We start from the raw sequence: 23,248 nt of genomic DNA, 5'->3' as shown, positions 1-23,248 counted from the left end.
CAAGTTCATAACTATTTAATTCCTAATATTTTAAGGTAGAAGTTAACCTAATCACTTGACTTTGGAAATTCAATATTTGTAACAAATGTTTAACGTTGGCGCTTGGGGCAAGGGAAATGTGTGTATATGAAGACATTGATAAGGAACAATTTGTTAGTGTTATTCAAGAATTACCATAAGTCAAGGTATTGGTGGTTGGGTGTATAAATTTTAACAACTTGGGCAAACATCCCAGAGTTGAAGTTCTTGGATGTTATAACTTTTCATAGATTTAGGGATCCATCCCTAGTTTTTCAATGACATTGGGATCCCTAGAGATTTGTTGTTGCTCATCCTTTAGATCATCTACCCTTATGTTTCATAGTTTGTGCTTGCTCTACATTGATCTAAGAATTTGCACGCCCCACTTGAAGTAGACAGTTCTAATCCTATCCTTCGATGGGTGATTCTATCTCTTCGGTTGATGCATCGTGTCCCCATAGAATAGTGCAATGGAGAAAGTTTTGGAACATCTTGGGGATCTTGGAAGCATCCAACAATGAAATGCATCAAAAAGGTGCCCAGGACACAAGAAAAATGAAGTGCTTTGACTGACTAGTTTTGTGGGTATTACATGAAGAATCATAAACTTGCAATGATCAAACAATACTTGGGCATCTTTCAAGGATCTAGTGCTTGAAGAATTAAACCTAAAGGGCGACATGACTTCATATGAACATATTACGTTGATGAAGTGAAGTATAAATATGAGTGTAGAGAAAGTTGTGATGAGGTGAAGATGGCGTGCAACTATTACGGGCATGATATGTGTAATGAGTTCAAACCCTTATAAAGGCCTGAAAGAGAGCTATTTGGAAGATGGGTTTTTTCTCTTTTCACCATTTTCTTCTTGGCTTACGAATTATTTGGGATGACCTCCTTCTATGATGCAACATGGTGAGAATATTGAAAGGATCAACAAGGGTAACATGCCTCTTGGTCTCCAATCCCATTGAAATTTGATCTTTTTTCACCACAACCCACCTTGAAATTGTGGGAATCTATAACCACCTTCTTATCTAAGATTATTGGGATCAATAGAATTGTTTGCATTATTTTGCTTTACCTTGTGTTAATTTCAGGAACTTGAATGCTAATACATTCACTTTGAAACCCTCTTGTTGTTGTGACTACGTTGACTATTCCAAACAACGGATCTAGTGCATTAACGACAAAGCCACATCTTAACAAAGAGTGCCACAATAGTTCTTGGCATCACATTTCTTGGGAGACCACCTACAAAGACTTAAAAATGAGGAAACCTAGCTCGAGTGAGCCTACAAAAGAAGGCTTAGAGACAAAGCAAGCTAGGTGCAGAGCGAACTAACAATGAAGTGTAGTGATGAAGAACCCTAGCAATGATGTGAGATAGGGAAGAATAGTCCTAGCAACAAAGGCCATGTACGAAGGTCACAAACAAAGGGTGCCAATAAAGGAAGCCAATGAAGGAACCTTTGTAAGAGGACACTTGCTTGCTAAATTGCATATTTTGTAATGACACCCATAACAATACTCACCTTGTCAAACCATTTATTCGATTCCAAGATCTTAATCGTCTTGCTCATGTTCTACATGCATGTTATTTTTTGCCGCATTGTTGTCCACTAGATGCAAGCAAATTGTTGACATGTTTCCATCAACCAAAATCAACTACCCAACTTTTTAAAGAGAAATTAGATCTATGAATCTTACGGATTTGGGAACCTCGTCTACTTTCGAGAAAGTATTCTTCATTTCTTTTCCATCTTTGTCTCTATATTGCATCATCGTCTAAGTATTGTCTTTCTTGCTAAGGTTTCTACAACCAAACTTTTTACTTTGGTACCACATAATCCTTTGACTCGCAAAATCAAAATTTTGGAACAAATCGTCGGCTTTCGTACGTGAGGGATGAGAAATCGGTTGAAATGAAGATATTCACAAGGAGAACTCTAATAGTGCACCTCAAGACTTACTGCAAATCAAGGTGCTAGTAATCGGGTTGATAAATCTTAGCAACTTGGAATATATATATATATATATATTTATTCCAAGTTGATAAATTGGGTTATATATACAGCTAAAGGGCTTGGAACTTGTTATCGATTCTTTAGATTTCGAGCCTTGCTCCGATTTGATCTATCGCAAGTTTTTACTATCTCTATTGTTTAGTTTATGTTTTACCTTTTTCGCTTTTTGTCATTTTGCCATGTTCGGGATATGTTCGAGAGGGATATTATGCTACTTTTGCCCACGACTCCTCTCACAAAAAGGCAAAGGCATGCGAGATTCGGCTTCCCAATGAGAAGACAAATTAGTCTCTTTCTTTCTTTTCTCCTTGTTGCTTCTCTCCCCATCTCTCTTTCTTTCTCTCTCTCTCTCTCTCACACACACACACACACACACACACATTTCTCTTTCTCTCTCTGTCTCTCACACACACACACATTTCTCTCTCTTCTCTCTCTCTCTCTCTCTCACACACACACACACACACACACACATTTCTCTTTCTCTTTTCTCTCTCTCTCTATCTCTCACACGCCCACACATTTCGCTCTCTTGTCTCTCATACACACATTTCTCTCTCTTTATCTTTCTCTTTTCTCTCTCTTTCTCACACACACACATTTCTCTTTCTCTTTTCTCTCTCTCTCTCTCACACACACACACACATTTCTCTTTTCTCTCTCTCTCTCTCTCACACACACACACATTTCTCTTTTCTCTCTCTCTCTCTCTAAATGTAGTGTCCACATTTTCTAGAACTCTTTAGCTTACGTTCTATTTTATTTTATTTTAATTTTTACTTTCAATAAATGAATGGGTAGATACCCCATTTTTATTGTAAACCAATTGTCTCATGGGCCAAATTTGGTCTTAGAAGACGTTAATATATCTTTCTTTCTTTCTTTCTCTCTCTCTCTTTCTCTCCAAAAGTAGTGTCCACATTGTCTAAAAGAAAATCTCTCTTTCCTAATTGTGTGTAACTTGCTTTTGCTAGGATTCGAACACACAAAGCATACACACACACATACACTATATATGTATATATACAAGCTATATATGAGTATATATAGGTAAAGAGATAACCCATCTATAGTATACCTATCAACCAACACACAAAAACCAGACACCATAGCCCAACCTCTCTCTCTCTCTCTCTCTCTCTCTTATAGTAGGCCAACAAACAAAATGTCTCCTCCCACCAATGGCCCGAGCTTCGGAGACTACACATTCACGGAGCTCGAGCGCGAGCCCTACTGGCCCGAGGCATCACTCCGCATCTCCATCACGGGGGCCGGCGGCTTCATTGCATCTCACATCGCGCGCCGCCTCAAGGGCGAGGGCCACTACATCATCGCATCGGATTGGAAGAAGAATGAGCACATGACCGAAGACATGTTTTGCCATGAATTCCACCTCGTCGACCTCCGAGTCATGGATAACTGCCTCGCCGTCACCAAAGATGTCGATCATGTCTTCAATCTCGCCGCCGATATGGGCGGCATGGGCTTCATCCAATCCAACCACTCGGTCATCTTCTACAACAATACCATGATCAGCTTCAACATGCTCGAGGCGGCTCGCATCAACGGCGTCAAGAGGTGAGCCCCGATTTCTTTTCCCCCGATCTGATTTGATCGGATCGGATTGGATCGAATCCATGTGTTTTTATCGGAATGTTTTAGTCATATCCTAGGATCCATGTGTTTTTTTCGGAGTGTTTGAGTCATATCCGAGGATCCATGTGTGTGTTTTTTCCGAATGTTTGAGTCATATCCTAAGATCCATGTGTGTGTTTTTTTGGAATGTTTTGAGTCATATCCTAGAATCCATGTGTTTTTTCGGAATGTGAGTCATATCGTAGGATCCATGTGTTTTTTTGGAATGTTTGAGTCATATCGTAGATCCATGTGTTTTTTTGGGAATGTCTGAGTCATATTGTAGATCCATGTGTTTTTTTCGGAATGTTGAGTCGTATCCTAGGATCCATGCGTTTTTTTCGGAATGTTGAGTCGAATCCTAGGTGTTTTAGGATTAGGGTTTAAGATTTAGGGTTTAAGGTTTCACAGGAAATTCTTCGAGATCTGAAGCCTATCCACGACTTTAGATGATTTAGAATTAGGATTTTGGGTTAAAATCTTTGATATATCTTTATTCATGTCTTTAGAATGTTCTGTTTATATCCAATAATCATATATATAAACCGGTTAGGGTTTGGATAGTATCTTGGATCAAATTGAGTCCAAATAAAATATGGCTAGGGATAGGCATGGCAGATTTGGGATAAACATTCTCGAGATGGTGTAGGGTTAGGGTTAAGATGGAGAATTTCACTCCAGTGACAAAAATTAGATGGAATAGTGTTTTGGGTTTAAACAGATCTGACGGAGTCAAAAGATCACATTTTCGTATCGTTTTTCTCCTATATTTTTGAAATCTCGATAAAATCCATGCCTTCCGAATTTGAGACCACATATAAATATATTGTAGGTGAGTTGGTGTTAGGCTTTTGGGTGTTTGAGTTAACCCAAAACTAAACCCTGTACCCTAGATGGGGTTGATTTGTTTTTGAAATCTCAAGTATTTCTACATCTTTTAAATTTGAGTCATGGCCAAAATCATACCCTAGATTGGTTAGGGTTTAAGGTTTTCAAAGCTAGATCTACCATCATGGAATCCTATCCTTGGTTTTCACCCTTTGTGGTTTTCAACTTGATTTGGCAGATTCTTTTATGCATCTAGTGCATGCATCTACCCGGAATTCAAGCAGCTCGAGACAAATGTGAGTTTGAAGGAATCTGATGCATGGCCTGCAGAGGTGAGTCTTACTACTGTTAATCGAACAGATTTGGGTTCTTTATAAGCTATAAAGCGATTGTCGTGCTTATATGTACTACGGAACTTGTCTTCTCTTTCAGCCACAAGATGCGTATGGTTTGGAAAAGCTTGCTTCTGAAGAGTTGTGCAAGCATTACACGAAAGATTTCGGCATCGAGTGCAGAATCGGCCGCTTCCATAACATATATGGTCCTTTCGGTACATGGAAAGGTACAATATACCAATACACAACAAACCTAGTTTAGTGGACTTGTGATTTTGTTTATCTATATCAATAGGTAAAAGTGTTCCTTCTTATTTGAGTGATCACTTTCAACATCTTTGACCAGGTGGACGTGAGAAGGCTCCAGCTGCATTTTGCCGCAAGGCTCTTACATCTGTCGACCGTTTCGAGATGTGGGGTGATGGTATTCAGACCAGGTCATTCACCTTCATTGATGAATGTGTGGAAGGTGTGTTGAGGTAAGTCCCTTGTAAGGAATGAAATTCATTGGTGAGGAAATTGTCTACGGATTTAGTGCTTGGATCCATGCATCCTGTGGATTAGATCAAGAGCTGGGGTCCTAGCGTCCCATGGATCGGATCGACAATTCAGACCTGTTGATTTGGTTCTCACAATGTATGTAGGCTTACAAAGTCAGACTTTACGGAGCCGGTTAACATTGGAAGTGACGAGATGGTTAGCATGAATGAGATGGCGGAGATTGTATTGAGCTTTGAAAGCAAGAGCTTGCCGATTCATCACATCCCTGGCCCCGAGGGCGTGAGAGGTCGCAACTCGGACAACACTTTGATCAAGGAAAAGTTGGGTTGGGCCCCATCCATGAAGCTCAAGGTATATTAACACTACACTACCCTTTGTCTATGGAGTTTTCGGTTTACTCATGCACCATCAATTTTGAGTCATGCAACACATATAATACCTTTGCCATTCTACTTTTTGTTTTAACTAGGATGGTTTGAGAATCACATACTTCTGGATTAAAGAACAACTTGAGAAGGAGAAGGAGAAAGGTGTTGATTTCTCTGTCTATGCTTCATCGAAGGTAGTGCAAACACAAGCTCCCGTTCAGTTGGGCTCCCTCCGTGCGGCCGATGGGAAAGAAGGGTTGTGATTGTATTGAAATTTAACTCAAATCTTTTTCGGGATCGGTTGGTCTTAGGCTTTTACCTTTTGATAATGGTGTAATAGCTAGCAAATGGGAGTGAGGATTCTTTTGGGTTGGGGTTTAAGCTTTTCTTTTCTTTTTAGTTCATTCACTTTCTTTCCGTTCCTTTTTTTGTACTGCCAAAATTCATCTTAAGTCATTCACGATGCTCCGGTACGTCTGTGAATGCATGAGATCCCCCCCAAAAAATGAATCAAATCATTTGGAGCACAATCCTCTTGTGAGGTTCGGTCTCTTGAGATTCAGCTCAATCTATGTACAATTTTTTCCTCTATATTTGTGGTTCCTACTCAAATGTTTGCTTGTCATATTACGAATTCGGTTCGAACTCGTATGCATGAACCGTAATTGGCTTATGGAAGAAGAGACATGTATGAGCATAGTTTGATGGATACTCCTAGTTGGTTATAAACGAAAAGATATATGAAAACAAAATCTCATGGATTCTCATAGTTGGTTATGAAAGATAAGCCTTGATGGAGGTTTAGTTTGATGGATGTTCTCAGTTGGTTTATGAGAGAAAAGGCACATGGAAGCAGTTTTATGGACACACTCTTAGTGGTTATGAAAGACAGACACATGAAAGAAAGCATAGTTTGATGGATACTTGGAGTTGGTTATAAAATAAAAAGACTTGTGAGAGTGAAATTTTATGGATAGTGTTTATTTGGTGTACTTGGCGGAAAAAGTAGCACTCATCTTGATTAATTGCCTCATGTATTAGGAGAACCAATCCTTGGCACGGAGTCTACAACCAATGAGTGTCTTTCAAGCATGAGAAGTAGCAATCAATGGATGGCAAAATTTACAATTCCTTTTCTTTGTTGCATAAGATATTCTCTATTGGGCGACGATTGTCTTTGATGTAAATGAAGTTAGCAATCGATGGGTCATAAAACTCGCAATAGCGTTCTCTATTTGATTCTACAACCTTGTCTTCTAGTCACCGTTTAGGTTATGTTGGAAGAGTATTTTAATGGAAGAGAAACACACTCCACCCTTGCTTTATGGAATTCAAAACCTTGTGACATAGTTAGAAAAAGGATTTCTTAAAATTGATCACCAAGCGTGATATTGAGGAATAGGAAACCAAGTGGCAAGTTCATATGAACGTGTATGCCCAACATGAAATATGGTTTGTAGTGTTAGTTCAGTAGTGTGATGTTGAAGTGAATTTAGGGTAGTTTCTCTCAAAGCATGATGGATTAAGCCACTTATGTGTGGGTTGGAGTCGGTAAAATCGTGAACAAAATATTAAGGAAAAAAATGCATGATTGTTGAATTGGTTTTATTTGTTGTCATGTGAATTGTGATGGAACCCATTTAACATCCTTTACACCATAGAACAACTTGTTGATTGGGTTCTATCGAGGGGAATGTATAACAATATGTAATTTCCATCCTCTCAATAGTGTTGCCAGTTTGTTACAAGTGATCCAATATCATATTCATATGTTATTTATAAATATAAGCTTAATTTGTGATTTGACATTTTGTCTAAGTAGGCTATTTATTATATTATCAAGATGATCATCTAGTTGAGAATATCCACTCAATGGAGAATAGAGAAACATCCATAAATTCTAGATATTGTCATTGAAATTTCGTCTTGTTTCGCACCTTTGTCATCCAAAAAGTTGTGCAAGAAAAAATTTCGAAAAATATGCTTATGTGTATGACGAACTAATAAAATATACTTTCTTATGTTGAAGTTGAAACCTTACCTACCTATCCAGATGCTTGGTCAACGAGCCTCTTAATAACATGGAATTTTAGATTGAGCACTACATAATTAAAATAAAATCATATACCTCATACAACATAAAACATATCTTGGGTTAAACAACAATTTGGTTATTAAAAAAAGGTGATTTGCCAAAACACAACCACACATTTAAACAAAATAAATAGTTGGTGTACAAGTTCCCCCCCAACAACACAACTATAGTGGGTCTCTTTCATTTTAGCTTCTCCATTTCCACATCAACACTTACAATTAAGTTGGCACAGAAACTATGTTTTTGATGTTCTCACCTCATCTTAAGGCCTTATGTTTTAGTTTATCATGATTTAAACATTGGAAGATTTATTTTGATTGCACACATAAAAATAAGGAAACAACAAGATCCAATAGACAAATGAATATATACATTGCGATTCAATATTTACATGTCTATAATAGAGATACATGACAAAGTATGTGATTAAGAGGTCCAACTAGTGTTCAAGGAATACATATGATGTACAAATACATGGTGAACATAACAACAAATGTGGGCAAGTACATGGAATACAAGCATTGAGGAAGGAACAACTTGGATGAAACAAATGTGTGGGAAGTATCAACTATTGACATGACTATTCACACTAATAAAAATTTCCCTCATGAATGAAACGACCTATTAAATGATAGACAGGTAATGTGCCCCTACTCACACTTTAGGGACTTGACTAATGGAGCCCAACTAACCAAGTGAACATGAACACTATATGAGGCAACAAATGGATGTAGTATGTATTGAATGGTGGAAAATACCAATTTACCTTGTGATCCTCGACTAACAAAAAGAAGGAAGGGGACTCCCAAAATGAATTACCTACGACATATCGAGGAGAAGCACTACCTAGTAAATGATATGCACCAAACACCTTCATGAACATGCCAATTGACCTTGAATTGGACAAAGTACACATATGTATATGAGGTGAATGGTACCTGTCAGATGACTAATTGGTGACACATACATGATGAATGGTGGACATGACACCATATGGTAAAGCGTGATATGCAAGGGGCACACCTTCTTAGATATTTGACGGATATTTGATGGTCTAGGTAGGCTCCCTATACATGTGAATGGTGGGGTGCTAAACTAGATACAAATTGTAATGATATGAAGAGTACATTTGTGATGACTACTATACATGTATGCGAATGGGGCGCTAAACTAGATACAGTCTAGGTAGGCTCCCTATACATGTGAATGGTGGGGTGCTAATCTAGGTACAAATTATAATGATATGAAGAGTACATTTGTGACGAATACCGGTATGTCGATCACCTAGTAAATGAGAACAAAGTGTTGCTGACAAGTTACCTAGGAAGGTTGACCATGGATTTGCCTCCATGGAGGCCCTCTAGGGATGTGGCTCTTGGAAGCGCCAACTTAAAGGAGGCACTTGTGTCGGACTCGTCGTCATCATCGGGATCGCGGTGGAAGCGGAGGGCCTCATAAGACTTGGACATCTCGGCATGTGGGCCACGAAGCGTGAGCGTGATCCAAGTGATGAGTGCGGCACAAAGAGCGGCGAGGTACCAAGCGAATTGCAAAGTCGCGAGTGCCTTGGCACGATGCGAGGCACCCTCACCTTCGCACCGCACCACACGGTGGTAACCCGCGTCTTGCATGGCGCATCCAGTGGGCGTAAACCTTGGGACCCAAAGCACTAGCCCCATTTGAATGAACCAAATCCCTTGGAAGACGAGCGAAGTCGCCCGTCCAAGGGATGCAAGGAAACTCCGGGGCACGTGAATCTCTACAAGTGTGAACACGAGGCATGCCGCGACGATCAATTGGAGGAGCCAGTGGTAGTGGCCCTCGAGGCCCATGTGGTCGGCCGAGTGGAGATGGAAGAGCAAGAGCTCGACCGCAAATGCGAGTGAGCCGAGGGAGTGGACAAACCCATCGGCAAGATTGAGTGCGCCTCCGTCCTCGAGTGCGGCCACGGACGCATAGATGAGCAAGAAGAGGGAGATGGTCGAGTGCTCGAAGTTATTGAGGTGTTGGGCAGGGATCGAGAGGTCGGTGTGTGAGACGAAGGGGTGGTGCTGGTGTGGAAAAATGAAGAGCTCGGACGCGATCGAGAGGAGCGAGCCCAAGATGATGAGGTAGAGCTCGGCGCGCCGGCCGGGATGTCCGGGCGGCGCAGCCGGGAACCACGGCCGCGATTTGAAACCCCGAGCACCTTGTCGGGCATAGGCCTTGATTGTGTTGAGAAGGTGCCAAAGACCTATGAGGATAAACCCTGCCCCAGGTGCCACATGGCCTATCAAGGTGCCCATCTTAATTAAGCTTTCTCCTTAGAATTCAGAAGTACTACTCCTTAATCACCTTCCTTAATCACTCTCCTTAATCACCTCCCTCAATCTAATTCTTCAAGTATGCAAAAACTAATGGTCAAGCAAATGGAAGGTATTTGTTTGTGTTATGTGCCCCACCCTCCTCCACTCTTTGTTTTCTTCGAATTTCCAAACGTTACTTACCTTCGTCGTCCAAACATCAAGGAGTAGTCCTCTCTTGTTCAAATCGCCCCCCGATTTATTATTTTCTCGAATAGTGTCACCTTTCGTCTTCCATGTCCTAGTCTCACACACCTATTCCCGACTTACTTCTTGCACAAGAAACATGAATACCTTTAATGCGATATATGTGTGTTGACCTACATATATATATACATCCATCCTCCTTGGGGGGGATCTATGATGCAATCGGTGACGATTGCAATGCAACATGTCATGCTTTACATTAAAATAAATAAGAACAAATACATGCATTGAAAGCACACATATATTGAAGATTGAAATACAACAACCGAATTTTCAATTCAAGAATGCATGTATTGAAGAGTTAGAGTTGCATTGCAAAACAATAACATTTTCGATTCTTCATTAGAAAGGTTGCTATGAATTTTATTGTAGAGTTATAAGACTGGCAAATGATTGTGGTCTTTGGGAAAATATTATACATACTCATAATACAACGTTAAATATCATAAATTACCCTCCTGTAGAGAAAACTTTGGTGCAATATCAATTATAGCCCCAATGGTTTTCATGGTATCAAACAACCCAAGGTTGTATGTTGAGGAATACTTTGCTTACACTACACCTAAGGATATGTATTTACGGTCAAACTTGCCCTTCTATATATATTTTTATGTCACCTTTCAACTTCAAATGCACTTTATTTTAGGTGTAAGTATGAAATGGGCCATTCACTTTCACAATCCCATATTAGGAACACCATATTCATAAAAACCATAACAAAGTTAAAGCTATATAAAAAACACATGATATGAAAATACATAGCATGGGATGACCTTATGAGAAGATAAAGTTTTTTTTTCTTTTTTAAACGATCTAAATCATGTTAACTCTTGATAAATTAAATAATTAGGTTACCTAGCGCTAGTATATTGTATGTACTGAATCAAAGGCCTCCTCTTCAAGCTTTAACAAAATTGCATATAATTTAACTTTCTCTTAAGATTTCTCCATATAATCTCCCAAAACATCTTGATATATACATAGATTGACATATTCGCATTCATAGGGCAAGCCCCACTAATGCTAGGAATGCGAATATGAATACATTTAAATGTATTCATTTTCTTTTCTTTTTTCGAAAAAATAATTGTTTTCTTTGGAAAAACAAATTGTGTGAGTGAGTGAATAGCAAGCAGCAAGCGAGGGGCCTCACACTGTTCTCTGTGTGTGCTTACACCCTCGCCTCCCTTTGCATCCTGTTCTCGGCCAAAAAATTAGGGTTTTGGCTGAAACCCTAGTTTCAATCAAAATCCTAATTTTGACCGTATTTCTTCTTTTTGGCATGCATCCTCACCTCCCTCTCATGCTCTACGCTAATCCTACATCCTGTTCTCGGCTACAAACTCACAGTTTCACTGACACCCTAAGTTTAGCAGAAACCCTAATTAATTTATTGTTAATGTATTATTAATGAATTAATTAAATTTTAATGAATTAAGCAATGTATTAGTGAATTAATTATTGTCTTAGTGATTTAATTAATGTTTTAGTGAATTAAATAAATTTTTTATATAAATTTAAAATGAATGGTTTTGTAATATTCTTGGGGCATTTCACGAATATCACGCATGGGTCAATCTATGGATATATACGTCTTTCAAGAGGACAAAATGGCCTATAAAACCAAACAAGAGATTACATCTTAGGTGTCTCGTCTTTTGAGACACACATGCACACATACATAGGAGACTAAGAAGTTGTAACAAGTGGGTTTTATATACAATAATTGTGTGCTTTTACTATCACACACACACACACACACACACATCATAAGAGTATAGGCTTGACCAAATTGCAAATAATTTAACTTTCTCTTAGAGGTTTTGCACATAATTTTGCACCACTTCCTATAAGGGAAAAGAATAGATTTTTTATCGTGTACGAGGTGGTTAACTTAGGCCTATGTGACCAAATACATATATCGTCTTGCATGCGACTCCTTCCTAAGAAAGGGGGTTACTACTCTCTAGTAAAAACTCTGTGTGTGAAAATAATGCGCGCACAAATGCAATTGCCTTGCTTTAGGGATTTGAATATGACACTTAAATTATCATGCTTGTCTAATTCTTGCAAATTACCTTATACGTTGAGCATACAAGAAGTAAGTGATATTCATCATCCACCAAAGGTTTCATTGCATGTAGCTTACATATCTTCATATTAGGGTGATGATGGCATGACGCTACCTCAACACCTAACTTGCGTGAGCAAGTTTGACGAAGTGTTTAGGCTCATCGGAAAGTAAGATGTGCTTTGATATATTTTGGCATTTTCATCTTATAGTGGGGCCAACGTTAGAGAGATAGATAGATAGATAGATAGAGAGAGAGAGTTTAATTATATGCTATTTATTACATCTATGCTCATATTCCCAAATTTCAATCGAACACTGTTTCAATCAAATGACTTGTTCACACTTCTTCTTCCTCTCTCTCTCTCTCTCTCTCTCTCTCTCTATGGGCATGCTTGATTAAGAGGGAAATAGAGAAATATGGATTGATCATAAAAACCGATGATCATAAATGTTGCATATAGTTCAAAATAGAAACACTAAATGATATGCTCACTTTTGTAGTTAGATGTTATATCCCTTATCAAGATTCTAACTTTTATGCTTGTTTGGATAAAGGCCAACCTTTTGTCAATCTAGAAGATAATATTACTTATTCCAAATTCAAGGGAGAAGTTATTGTCTTTGGTGACATGAATGGCCATACAAGAAGTTTTATGTAAAGCAATCAACTTATGTTTATTTGGATAAAAGACAAACCTTTTGCCAATCTAGAAGATGATATTGCTTATTTCAAATTCAAGGGGGAAGTTATTGTCTTTGGTGACATGATTGCTTGTACAAGAAGTTTTATACACAACAATTAACTTTTATGCATATTTGAATAAAGACCAACCTTTTGCCAATCTAGAAGATGTTATTTCTTATTTCAAAGTCAAGGGGAAAGTTATTGTCTTTAATGATATGAATGCCCATACAAGAAATTTGCAACTTGATGCACAATAATATTTCATGCCACATATCTCATAGATGCAAGAGGATATTCAAATGTATAAGATCAATTTGGTAAGTCAGGGTTACAAATGTGTAATAGTACCAAAATGCTTATTGCAAGTGGTGTCCTTATGGCCCAACTCTAATGGTTTTACATGTAAACAACACAACGGAATGCGATTGATTATTTGCTACTTTTTGAAGGTATTTTGGATCACACACATAAATTCTCATTTAGAATCCAATAATAGGATTTTACTTATTGACCTCAAATGTATGAATAGTTTTGATTGTGAGAAGGTCATTGAAGATAATAAACAATCGCATTTGAGAATGCACCTTCAACGAGCGCCCATGTATTCGAAGATGGTTGAGGATATATTACAAATGACAAAGATACAACATGGTGCCACAATAGAATGCAAATGCAAAGATTTCAAGTGCAAAAACGAATACTTTTCAACTAAGCACACACCTTGAAAACACATCAAGAAAATTGGCTCAAAATAAACATCATTTGATAAAGAATGCTACGAAGCACGAAAGTGCCTCATGATTATGGATGTAGTTAGGGATATAAAAATGATCAAAAGCTATTGCATTCAAGTATGAAAGACTTATTCAAAGAAAGAGAAGAATATGGGAAATTACTCAATAATTTCTTCAAACACAAGAAAAATTACATGCATGTGCTAAAATTTGGGGGAATCTAAAGGAAAAATGTGTTGAGAGTTACAATGACTTAACTCTTATGGACTTGTCTATGCATTGCAAGAATTTATATGAGCTATCAATTGCCGGAAAGATAATGTGTTATGGGTTTCTTTCACACATGTCTCCCTTCAAGACACAATAAATTGGCCTCACAAAAGGCAAGAGATCTTAAATGTATAAGGGCTGAAATGCTCAAATGGATGGGAAAGGAAGTACATGGATGAATAATGTTTAGTTATCTATTGCAACATGGCATGAACTACAATTGGACTAAAAATTGGATCAAACCTTTATATAACGGTGGCGATATAAATAATGCAAGCAACTATCAAACCATCATGGTTGGCTTGCAAATGACAAAACTATTTGGATGTATAATGGAATCAAAGGTAAGTGCACGAACTAAAAAAATGGCTAACAAAATGGCAAGAGAGCTTATGAACAAGTTGGCCTTAGGAAATACGATAACAAAATTGATCACCTTGTTGTCTTTCAAGTATTAATAGAGGAAAGACAATGTCACAAACATGTATATGAGGTTAACGGGATGCCATTGCAAAATGTAGGGGTTGAACTCATGCCCTCATGGTCTCCATCGGGCAACCTTACTAATCGAGCTACATCCATCTGAGACTCCTTGTATTAAATTCAACTTGATGCATTGTAGGTTGAACACTAGAACTTTCTAGAAACTTCTAGAGAATGCATCCTCATGCATTCTCTAGAAGTTTCCGAGCTTGCATGCATCCTCATGCATTCTCTAGACTATTCCTAGCTTGCATGCATACCTCCACCTTCTTGTATAAATATTTAGGCACACCTTGATTCTAATCAAGGGGAACAACACTAGTTAAGGAAGCATAAGTTCAGTTCTTGTTCTCTTTCTCTCTCTTAGTATTTAGTCTTGTCTTGGTTTTGCTCTATTCTACTCATTTGTGATAGTCACTTGAGAGCTAAGGGTCTATATTGTTGCTTTGTAGACTTCAAGAAAGCTTTGATATGGTACCTTGTGAGCATCTTTGGAGGAGAATAGAAGAACTCAAGGTGCCCAATGAATATATGCTTGCAAATTCGTGAGAAGGTTATATAATGTTTGTGTATGGGTGACGAAATTTTAGATTTTTTCAATAATTCTAATGTTGTTAAGTAATGACGCCCACTCTCACCAACTCTATTTGGTCTATGCATTGATGAATTAGAACAAATTGTGCCAAGTTTGTAAAGAAAGAAGATGTTGAAGAATTTGTCATTGGGAATGTAGTCATCATGCTTTTGTTGTATGCAGATGATATAGTACTTTTTACAAATACTTTTGGAGATGCGCAAAAGTTTATGAGGGCATTGGAAGAATTTTGCATGCATACTAAGATAGTGTCAATAACTCTAAACAAAGATTATGCTTGTCTGTTACTCGGCCGACAAAGGAGCTAGAAGATGTCCAGACCAGAGTGTGAAAAGGGGAATTGTTATTTAGGAATCTGTTGTAATTATTAGTCTTAATATATTAATATGTGGACGGACGGACCGAATCGGTATGTCGATCCGGATCCGGACCGATCCCAAATAGGTGCCGGTTGGCACCGTTTTGTACTTCGCATCGGTGACCTATATAAAGGCCCGATTACAATGTAGTCATGAACGGAGAGTAATATAAACTTTTTTTTTTTTTTAGGTTAATTTGTCTCCGGTCCTAACAGACCCTTACCCGAATGAGGAATCTTGCCAGCCTCGTGACGGTTTGCCAACCTCTTATCCAACCCGTGTGCCGGCTCTTTGTCCCCCTTACCGGCTTCGTTGTTGCCGATTGCTAATCGGGTTGCCGTTGTTTCCGGTATGCCGGTATCTGGTTTGACATCGGCCTTTCCTTGTTCAAATGGGTTCCTTGGCATGGGTCCCTTGTATGGCTTTAGTCGAAATCTGTTGACCCACTTACCCAGGACCTCGCCGGCAAGTGTCCCTAACTGGTAGGATCCATTGAACTCACGTGTGATCCAGTACGGTCCGGTCCACCGAAACCGCAGTTTCCCCAGCATCTTTCCCATCCGGGTCTGGAACACTAGTACCGGCTTGCCGATTCCAAACATCTTTTCATTTCCTTTTCGGTGGCGATCCACAAACGCCCTGCTTCGCCGCTGCTCCAGTTCCAGGTGCATGATACTTGCTAGTCAGTGTTCTTCTAGTTCACACAGAGCTGCTAACCGAATTGCCTCCGATTCCTTCTCGTTTAACCGTTTCCTAATCTGAATCCGTAACCTCGGAACCTGGAACTTTACTGGCATGACAACCTCCAATCCGAATGCTAGCCGGAACGGTGTGGTTTGGATTCTTGTTTTGTAAGCTGTCCGGTAAGCCCATAGGGCACTGTGCAACTTCGTATTCTAGTCTGTCCGGTTTTCGTTAATGACTTTCCGAAGGATATTCTGTAGCGTTTTATTCGTCGACTCGGCTAACCCGTTTACTTGCGGATAGTATGGCGTGCTCCGTTTATGCACCACGACATAGAACGACGTCAAGCTTTCCACCATTTGGCCGAGGAAGTGCCCTCCTTGGTCACTTATTAGCTCGATCGGGCATCCATACCTGCACCAGATGTATTCATACAAGAATTTCGCTGTCGATGCTGCGATGTTGTCACGAAAGGCTTTGGCTTCTACCCATTTCGTGTAGTAATCCGTAGCTACGATCACATACCGGTTGTCGGTTCTCATTACTGATGGTTTGAATGGACCCACAAAATCCAGACCCATTTCTGAAATGGTTCTAACGACAGTACCGGCTGGTGCGGTATCCTAGCTTGTTCGGTTGGCTGGCCCATTCGCTAACATAGATCACATTCTTTAGCGTACTGGACTGCGTCTTTCAATGTTGTCGGCCACCATAGGCCACTTTGCCATATCTTCCTTGCTGTAGCATCTCCGGCGTAATGGCCTCTGGCGACTCCGCAGTGTGCTTCTCGTAGTATTATATCCTTCTCGTCACTGCGCACCGCCAGTCGCCATATACCGTCCGCGCCTTTGTGGTATAGCGTGTCCCGTACTAAACAGAAGTGCTGGCTTTGTACCGCCAGGCGTTTCCTCTCGTCCCAGGTCATCTCCTCCGGAGGCAATCCGGTGCTCAGAAATTGTTGCATATTCGTTAGCCACTTTTCTTCTTGTGCCACCGTTTCATCTGTTGCCGTTTCCGCGGTGACTCGAAATAGCTTAGCATCCGGAAACTCGTCCGGGACTCCGTCACCAGTCTCGCCGGAATCTAACCGGCTCAAATAGTCTAGGGTGAAAGCATACGAGTGGAAACAATTAGCTATGTCCTTGACATAGCTAATTAGCTATGCAAAAAGCTACCATTGATAAATAGTCATTTTAGTAAAAAGCCATCATTAATAAATTAAGTATGCAAAAAACTACCATTGAAAATACTAGAGTGTTTTAATTACATATGTAAATGAGTGCCATAAATGTGCAACATAAATTGATGTGTGCACCATAAATGTGTACCATAAATTATATATCGAATTCCTAGGTCCATTATGCATGATCCTTTGCCACATCACGTAGGCCATCTCTAGTTGAGTACTGTGGGTTAGTTGCTACCACTGTTGCTAAACCCTATCGAGTCCACCTGCCGCCACTCTACACTGAGGGGCCGCTACTGTGCGTTCCAAGCATCATCAAAGAGCTGCTCAATCTGACGGGGTTCTCTTCTCTGTGACACTCTACACTCAGGGGCCACTACTGTGCATTCCAAGCATCATCAAAGAGCTGTTCAATCTGACGGGGTTCTCTTCTCTGTGCCACTCTACACTCAGGGGCCATTACTGTGCATTCCAAGCATCATCAAAGAGCTGTTCAATCTGAGGGGGTTCTCTTCTCTGTGCCACTCTACACTCAGGGGCCATTACTGTGCGTTCCAAGCATCATCAAAGAGTTGTTCAATCTGAGGGGGTTCTCTTCTCTGTGCCACTCTACACTCAGGGGCCGCTGCTGTGCGTTCCAAGCATCATCAAAGAGCTGTTCAATCTGACGGGGTTCTCTTCTCTTTGCCACTCTACACTCAGGGGCTGCTACTGTGCGTTCCAAGCATAATCAAAGAGCTATTCAATCTGACGGGGTTCTCTTCTCTTTTCCACTCTCACTCAGGGGCCGCTACTATGCGTTTCAAGCATCATTGGTAACTGTTCAATCTGACGGGGTTCTCTTCTCTATGCCACTCTATTCTCAAGTGCCTTCTATGTGCGTTTCAAGCATCATCGGTAACTGTTCAATCTGACGGGGTTCTCTCCTCCATTGCCATCATTCTATACTCAGTTGCCACTATTGTCCAGTCCCGGATTGCTTCCACATTTCGATTTGACGGAGTTCACTCATCCAACGGCAACATTCTACACTCAGTTGTTGCCATTGGTCGGTCTTGGATCGCCTCCTCAACTGTTGGATCCAACGGAGTGAAATCCTCTACTGTTCGGTCTTGGATTGCAATAACTTTTCTGTCTATTGATTATCTTGTGTATTGTTGTGTCTAATCTTGTGTATTGTGTGGAATATTTTTGTGTATTGTTGTTGCCCATAGCCATCTTTAATACTTGTTTTTTTTTCTGGAAATTTAGGGTTTTAACATGTCCAACCAAATGGAAGGGGAAGAAGGGTGTTTAGAATTACCCCTCAATGATCATAAGGATAGGGATGATGTTATCAGGACACAACAAGCCATACGAAACTATTGGGCAGAAAAAAAAGGAAACATCGTCAATTGTTGAAGGATACGAAAGCCACACTCAGTAAAGGTAAGGATAGTTTAGCTGAGAATGTAAGTAATGCGACTACCATCATAGAGAGAAAGGTTGTAGACTATTTCAATGTTCAAACCAAGCACATCAGCAATGAAGAAAAGAAGGTAGTACTTTATGGAATATGTAATGATCCATCGATAAAGGACTTAGTTGATTGTGATGGTCTTAATGCAAACATATCATCTATTTTAGTAAATAATCTTCGTAATAGTTTCGTATCCATGAGCAGGTCAGAAGATGATCTTGTCTTAAAAAGGTCTAGTCTAATGATGTTACTTAATAGTGATGTTACTTAAAAAGGTTTCGTTATTACCAGCTAATTAGCTACTAGGAAAGCTAATTAGCTACCATGATAGCTAATTAGCTACTATGATAGCTACTACATAGGTAACTGGCTACTCTCAATAGCTACTACCATGATAGCTAATTAGCTATTCTCAATAGCTAATTTAGGTACTACCAGATAATTAGTTGTACTGGAAGCTAGTTAGCTATCATGGTAGCTAGTTTGTTATTTCGTTATTACCAGCTAATTAGCTACTAGGAAAGCTAATTAGCTACCATGATAGCTAATTAGCTACCATGATAGCTAATTAGCTTACTAGGATAGCTAATTAGCCACCGTGATAGCTAATTAGCTACTAGACCAGCTAATTTGCTACCATGATAGCTAATTAGTTAGGATAGCTAATTAGCCACCATTATAGCTAATTAGCTACTAGACCAACTAATTAGCTACCATGATAGCTAATTAGTTACTAGGACATCTAATTAGCCACCATGATAGCTAATTAGCTACCATGATAGCTAATTAGCCACCATTATAGCTAATTAGCTACTAGACCAGCTAATTAGCTACCATGATAGCTAATTAGTTACTAGGACAACTAATTAGCCACCATGATAGCTAATTAGCTACCATGATAGCTAATTAGCTACTAGACCAACTAATTAGCTACCATGATAGCTAATTAGTTACTAGGAAAGCTAATTAGCCACCATTATAGCTAATTAGCTACTAGACCAGCTAATTAGCTACCATGATAGCTAATTAGCTACTAGACCAACTAATTAGCTACCATGATAGCTAATTAGTTACTAGGAAAGCTAATTAGCCACCATGATAGCTAATTAGCTACTAGAGCAGCTAATTAGCTACCATGATAGCTAATTAGCTACTAGGACAACTAATTAGCTACTAGGACAGCTAATTAGCTACCATGATAGCTAATTAGCTACTACGACAGCTAATTAGCTACCATGATAGCTAATTAGCTACTAGAATAGCTAATTAGCTACCATGATAGCTAATTAGCTACTACGACAGCTAATTAGCTACCATGATAGCTAATTAGCTACTAGGACAACTAATTAGCTACTAGGACAGCTAATTAGCTACCATGATAGCTAATTAGCTACTAGGACAGCTAATTAGCTACCATGATAGCTAATTAGCTACTAGAATAGCTAACTAGCTACTAGAATAGCTAATTAGCTACTAGGATAGTTAGCTAGTTACGAGAATAACTAATTCCCCTTTATTACGCAGGTCGATTTATTTATTAGGTTCAAACGAATGCATCCAACTATCAAAGTTCAACTACGAACATTCGAGTCTCTTAAGCCACACTTTGTGAGACGCTTAAAGGATCGATACACATGTTGTTGCATTTACCATGTACAGATGGGTTTTCTGAAGGACTCTGTTAATCTACTACGTCACCATAGCGCATCCCTAACTAATACAGTTTGCACATGTGGGTGCCCAATCTGTCGATCAAGCCCGCAAGAGGAGTGTAAATCATCTGAGCACGTTATCTCTTCCATGAGTTATTTATTAGATTCAATATTGTGTCTGAGAGAAACTGACGCTATCTTCCATATTCATAAATGTGTCATGGGTTTATGTCAAGATTGTGGCCCTACTAGATTTAGGTGGTGTCCAAATGAATTGAGTAGTGAAATATTGATCTCTGTGAAGTTATTTGAGTCAGTGAACACCAATTTCGAAGGAAAGGTGTGTAAAAGAAAGGATCTAGTTCGGAAGATGCTTAAACCAAGGGATTTGGTGTCTCTGTTTGTAGTATCTCTAGGAAAGTTCATTAAACACAACTTCATTTATTCATGGCAGGCCCATCAGTTTAAGACTTGCATATCTGATTTCCCAAATGATGTAGTAGTCTCAGTAGTAGATTTCGTAGAGAATTATACTTTCAAGCAGCAGAATGAAATTCAATCTATGCATTGGTGTTCAGTTCAGGTAACCATTTTTGTGCACATAACATATTTTCGAGTTTCAGGTGATGTTAAAAAAGTAATTCATTTCTTTATTTCCGATGATAAGAAGCATGATACCTTGTTCGTCCAACACTGTTTTAAGTTACATTGGCAGTGGTTATTAGCTCAACGTTTGGAGCTTACTCAACATTGGGTCTGGTCTGACGGAGCTGCGTCACAATTCAAGGCTCGACGTCCATTTTATTTTGTGGGGAGGTATCCTGCTATAACAGGTTTGGAGATGAGATGGAATTTTTTTGGGTCTGGCCATGGTAAAGGTGAACATGATGGTGCAGGGGCTGTTATAAAGCGGGCACTTACCCATGAACAACTAAAGACAGATGGTGTGCACATGAATTGTGCATCACATGTAGTTGAATTTTTAAGAACAAATATGTCAACGAGTGCCACAGGTGTTTATTCCTCGCAAGTCCGAGATATCAAACGTGAATTTTGGGAAGTGAAGATAGATGAAGTAAATAGGGAGAAGACCTGGGAGTGCCAAGGAATTCCCGAATTGCGATCTCTGCATGCTGTTCGCGGTTATTCCAGGTTGGATGGTCATTGTATTGTGGTTAGAGAATTGACTTGTTTTTGCTTCCATTGTGTGCAGGGAAATTGGAGATATTGTCTAAACAAAGCATACATTCAGAATTGGGAGTATCACACTCTGAATGATAAGGAAGCAGTTGATGGAGAAACAGGGCAGAATGCTGACTTCACATATGAGGGACTTGGAGATACTTTGAGTGATGTCCTGAACGTTGGGGATAACTTCGCTGTAAATGCTGAAGAAGGCAATTCAGAGGGTGCTGATTTCTATATATTAAAGTGCACGGTTAGTAAACAGTGTGCAAGGCAGAATATTGTAGATGCATGGGGAAATTTTGTATCTGCCGGGACATTCTACATCGAAGGCATTTTTTATGCAAAACTAGATGACTACGAATATGTGTACAGGCTGTTAGAAGACAAACCAACGACGTATATGTACTCTCATTTGGTCAGGTGCATCAACGTCCCAATGTCAAAATACAATAGCTGCTCTGGTTTATACACTGTTGGTGCTAATGTGTATGAATGTATTTACAATAGTATGCCATGGAATTTGTAGCTACAAGTAGCACTTACCATGTTCTCTTGTAAAACAAACATGTATTTCGCGAAAACAGTTAAATAAATTCGTTTGGAATCAATTTCTTGTATACAGTCTGCTTTCTGTGCTTCTTTCTCAATAAAATCATGTCTTTTTTGTTAAGTTTTAAGTTATAAGTTATAGCGAAATAGTCATCAGTAGCTAATTAGCTGTACAAATGCAGCTAATTAGCTGTCAATAGCTAAATAGTCATCAATAGCATGAAATCAACAATCTGCAACATATTCCTCAAATTACACAGTAGATAAGTACAGTGGGAACAAGTAATTAAATTCTTCATTGAATAATGCCATCTCTTTACATATTTATAAATTACCATTGGAAATGTCTACAAATCTCCTATAAACAGCTAAGCTCTTGCTAGTCAGTGGAACGAGTCTACATATATTATCCGCATATTGAGCTCGGTATGGAGTCCACAACCATGCACCTAGTTGGCAGCTCACTATTTGCACCAGGTACTGTTCAGGCATTTCCTCGGGTAGAATGAGACAGCATCTCCGAATATTGAAGTAGTGTCGGAAATGTTCTGTATCCAAAATCAATGTATTGTCGGCATTATATTCAGGCCAAGTAGCCCAAAAATCAGAAAGTCTCTTGAATCTTGCAGCTTCCATTTGCTCACAATTTTCTCGTGCCCATTGACCTTTAAAACGACTTCGCCATTTTGGGAAGAATCTTGCCAAACACTTCCACACATCTGATTTTGGTTTTTCACTCCAAATAAACAAATCAAAGTATTCCACAGCCCACTCTAGAAACTGATTTGCGTCCCTCCTTGGCTGCATATATCTCACACTCATCAAGACTTTATCAAGCTCCAAGATCAAGGCTCTTCTTTCGACTTCTAGTGGTTTAGGTTTCCATTCCTGAAACTGAGCCGCTGTTACACCATTTTTTGGTAGGATACGATCAATCTCAATCAGTTCAGGTTCGGCTGACACAACTGGTG

General features: G+C 39.3%; 2 protein-coding genes across 2 annotated transcripts; one reads left to right on the top strand and one right to left on the bottom strand.

Annotated features, from left to right (window-relative positions):
* Positions 1-3,180: 3,180 nt before the first annotated feature.
* Positions 3,181-6,306, top strand: LOC147853256 (GDP-mannose 3,5-epimerase 2). The gene is made up of 6 exons (XM_087332955.1): positions 3,181-3,626; positions 4,750-4,843; positions 4,944-5,073; positions 5,193-5,325; positions 5,491-5,698; positions 5,817-6,306. The coding sequence occupies exons 1-6, from the start codon at positions 3,214-3,216 to the stop codon at positions 5,976-5,978; spliced, it is 1,140 nt and encodes a 379-aa protein (XP_087189081.1). The 5' UTR covers positions 3,181-3,213; the 3' UTR covers positions 5,979-6,306.
* Positions 6,307-8,138: 1,832 nt separating this feature from the next.
* LOC147853255 (uncharacterized) lies at positions 8,139-10,448 on the bottom strand. The gene is made up of 2 exons (XM_087333379.1): positions 10,145-10,448; positions 8,139-10,105 (listed from the first exon to the last, which is right to left on the bottom strand). Exon 2 carries the CDS (start codon positions 10,093-10,095, stop codon positions 9,127-9,129), a length of 969 nt encoding a protein of 322 aa, XP_087189505.1. The 5' UTR covers positions 10,096-10,105; positions 10,145-10,448; the 3' UTR covers positions 8,139-9,126.
* Between the last annotated feature and the right edge of the window lie 12,800 nt (positions 10,449-23,248).

Source organism: Azolla caroliniana, unplaced genomic scaffold, assembly GCF_043228905.1.
Source record: "Azolla caroliniana isolate FFs.n. ecotype wild unplaced genomic scaffold, voAzoCaro1.0.p SCAF_17, whole genome shotgun sequence".
Lineage (NCBI taxonomy): Eukaryota > Viridiplantae > Streptophyta > Polypodiopsida > Salviniales > Salviniaceae > Azolla > Azolla caroliniana.
Note: the sequence above shows the minus strand (reverse complement) of the source record. Positions and strands in the feature narration are given on the sequence as shown.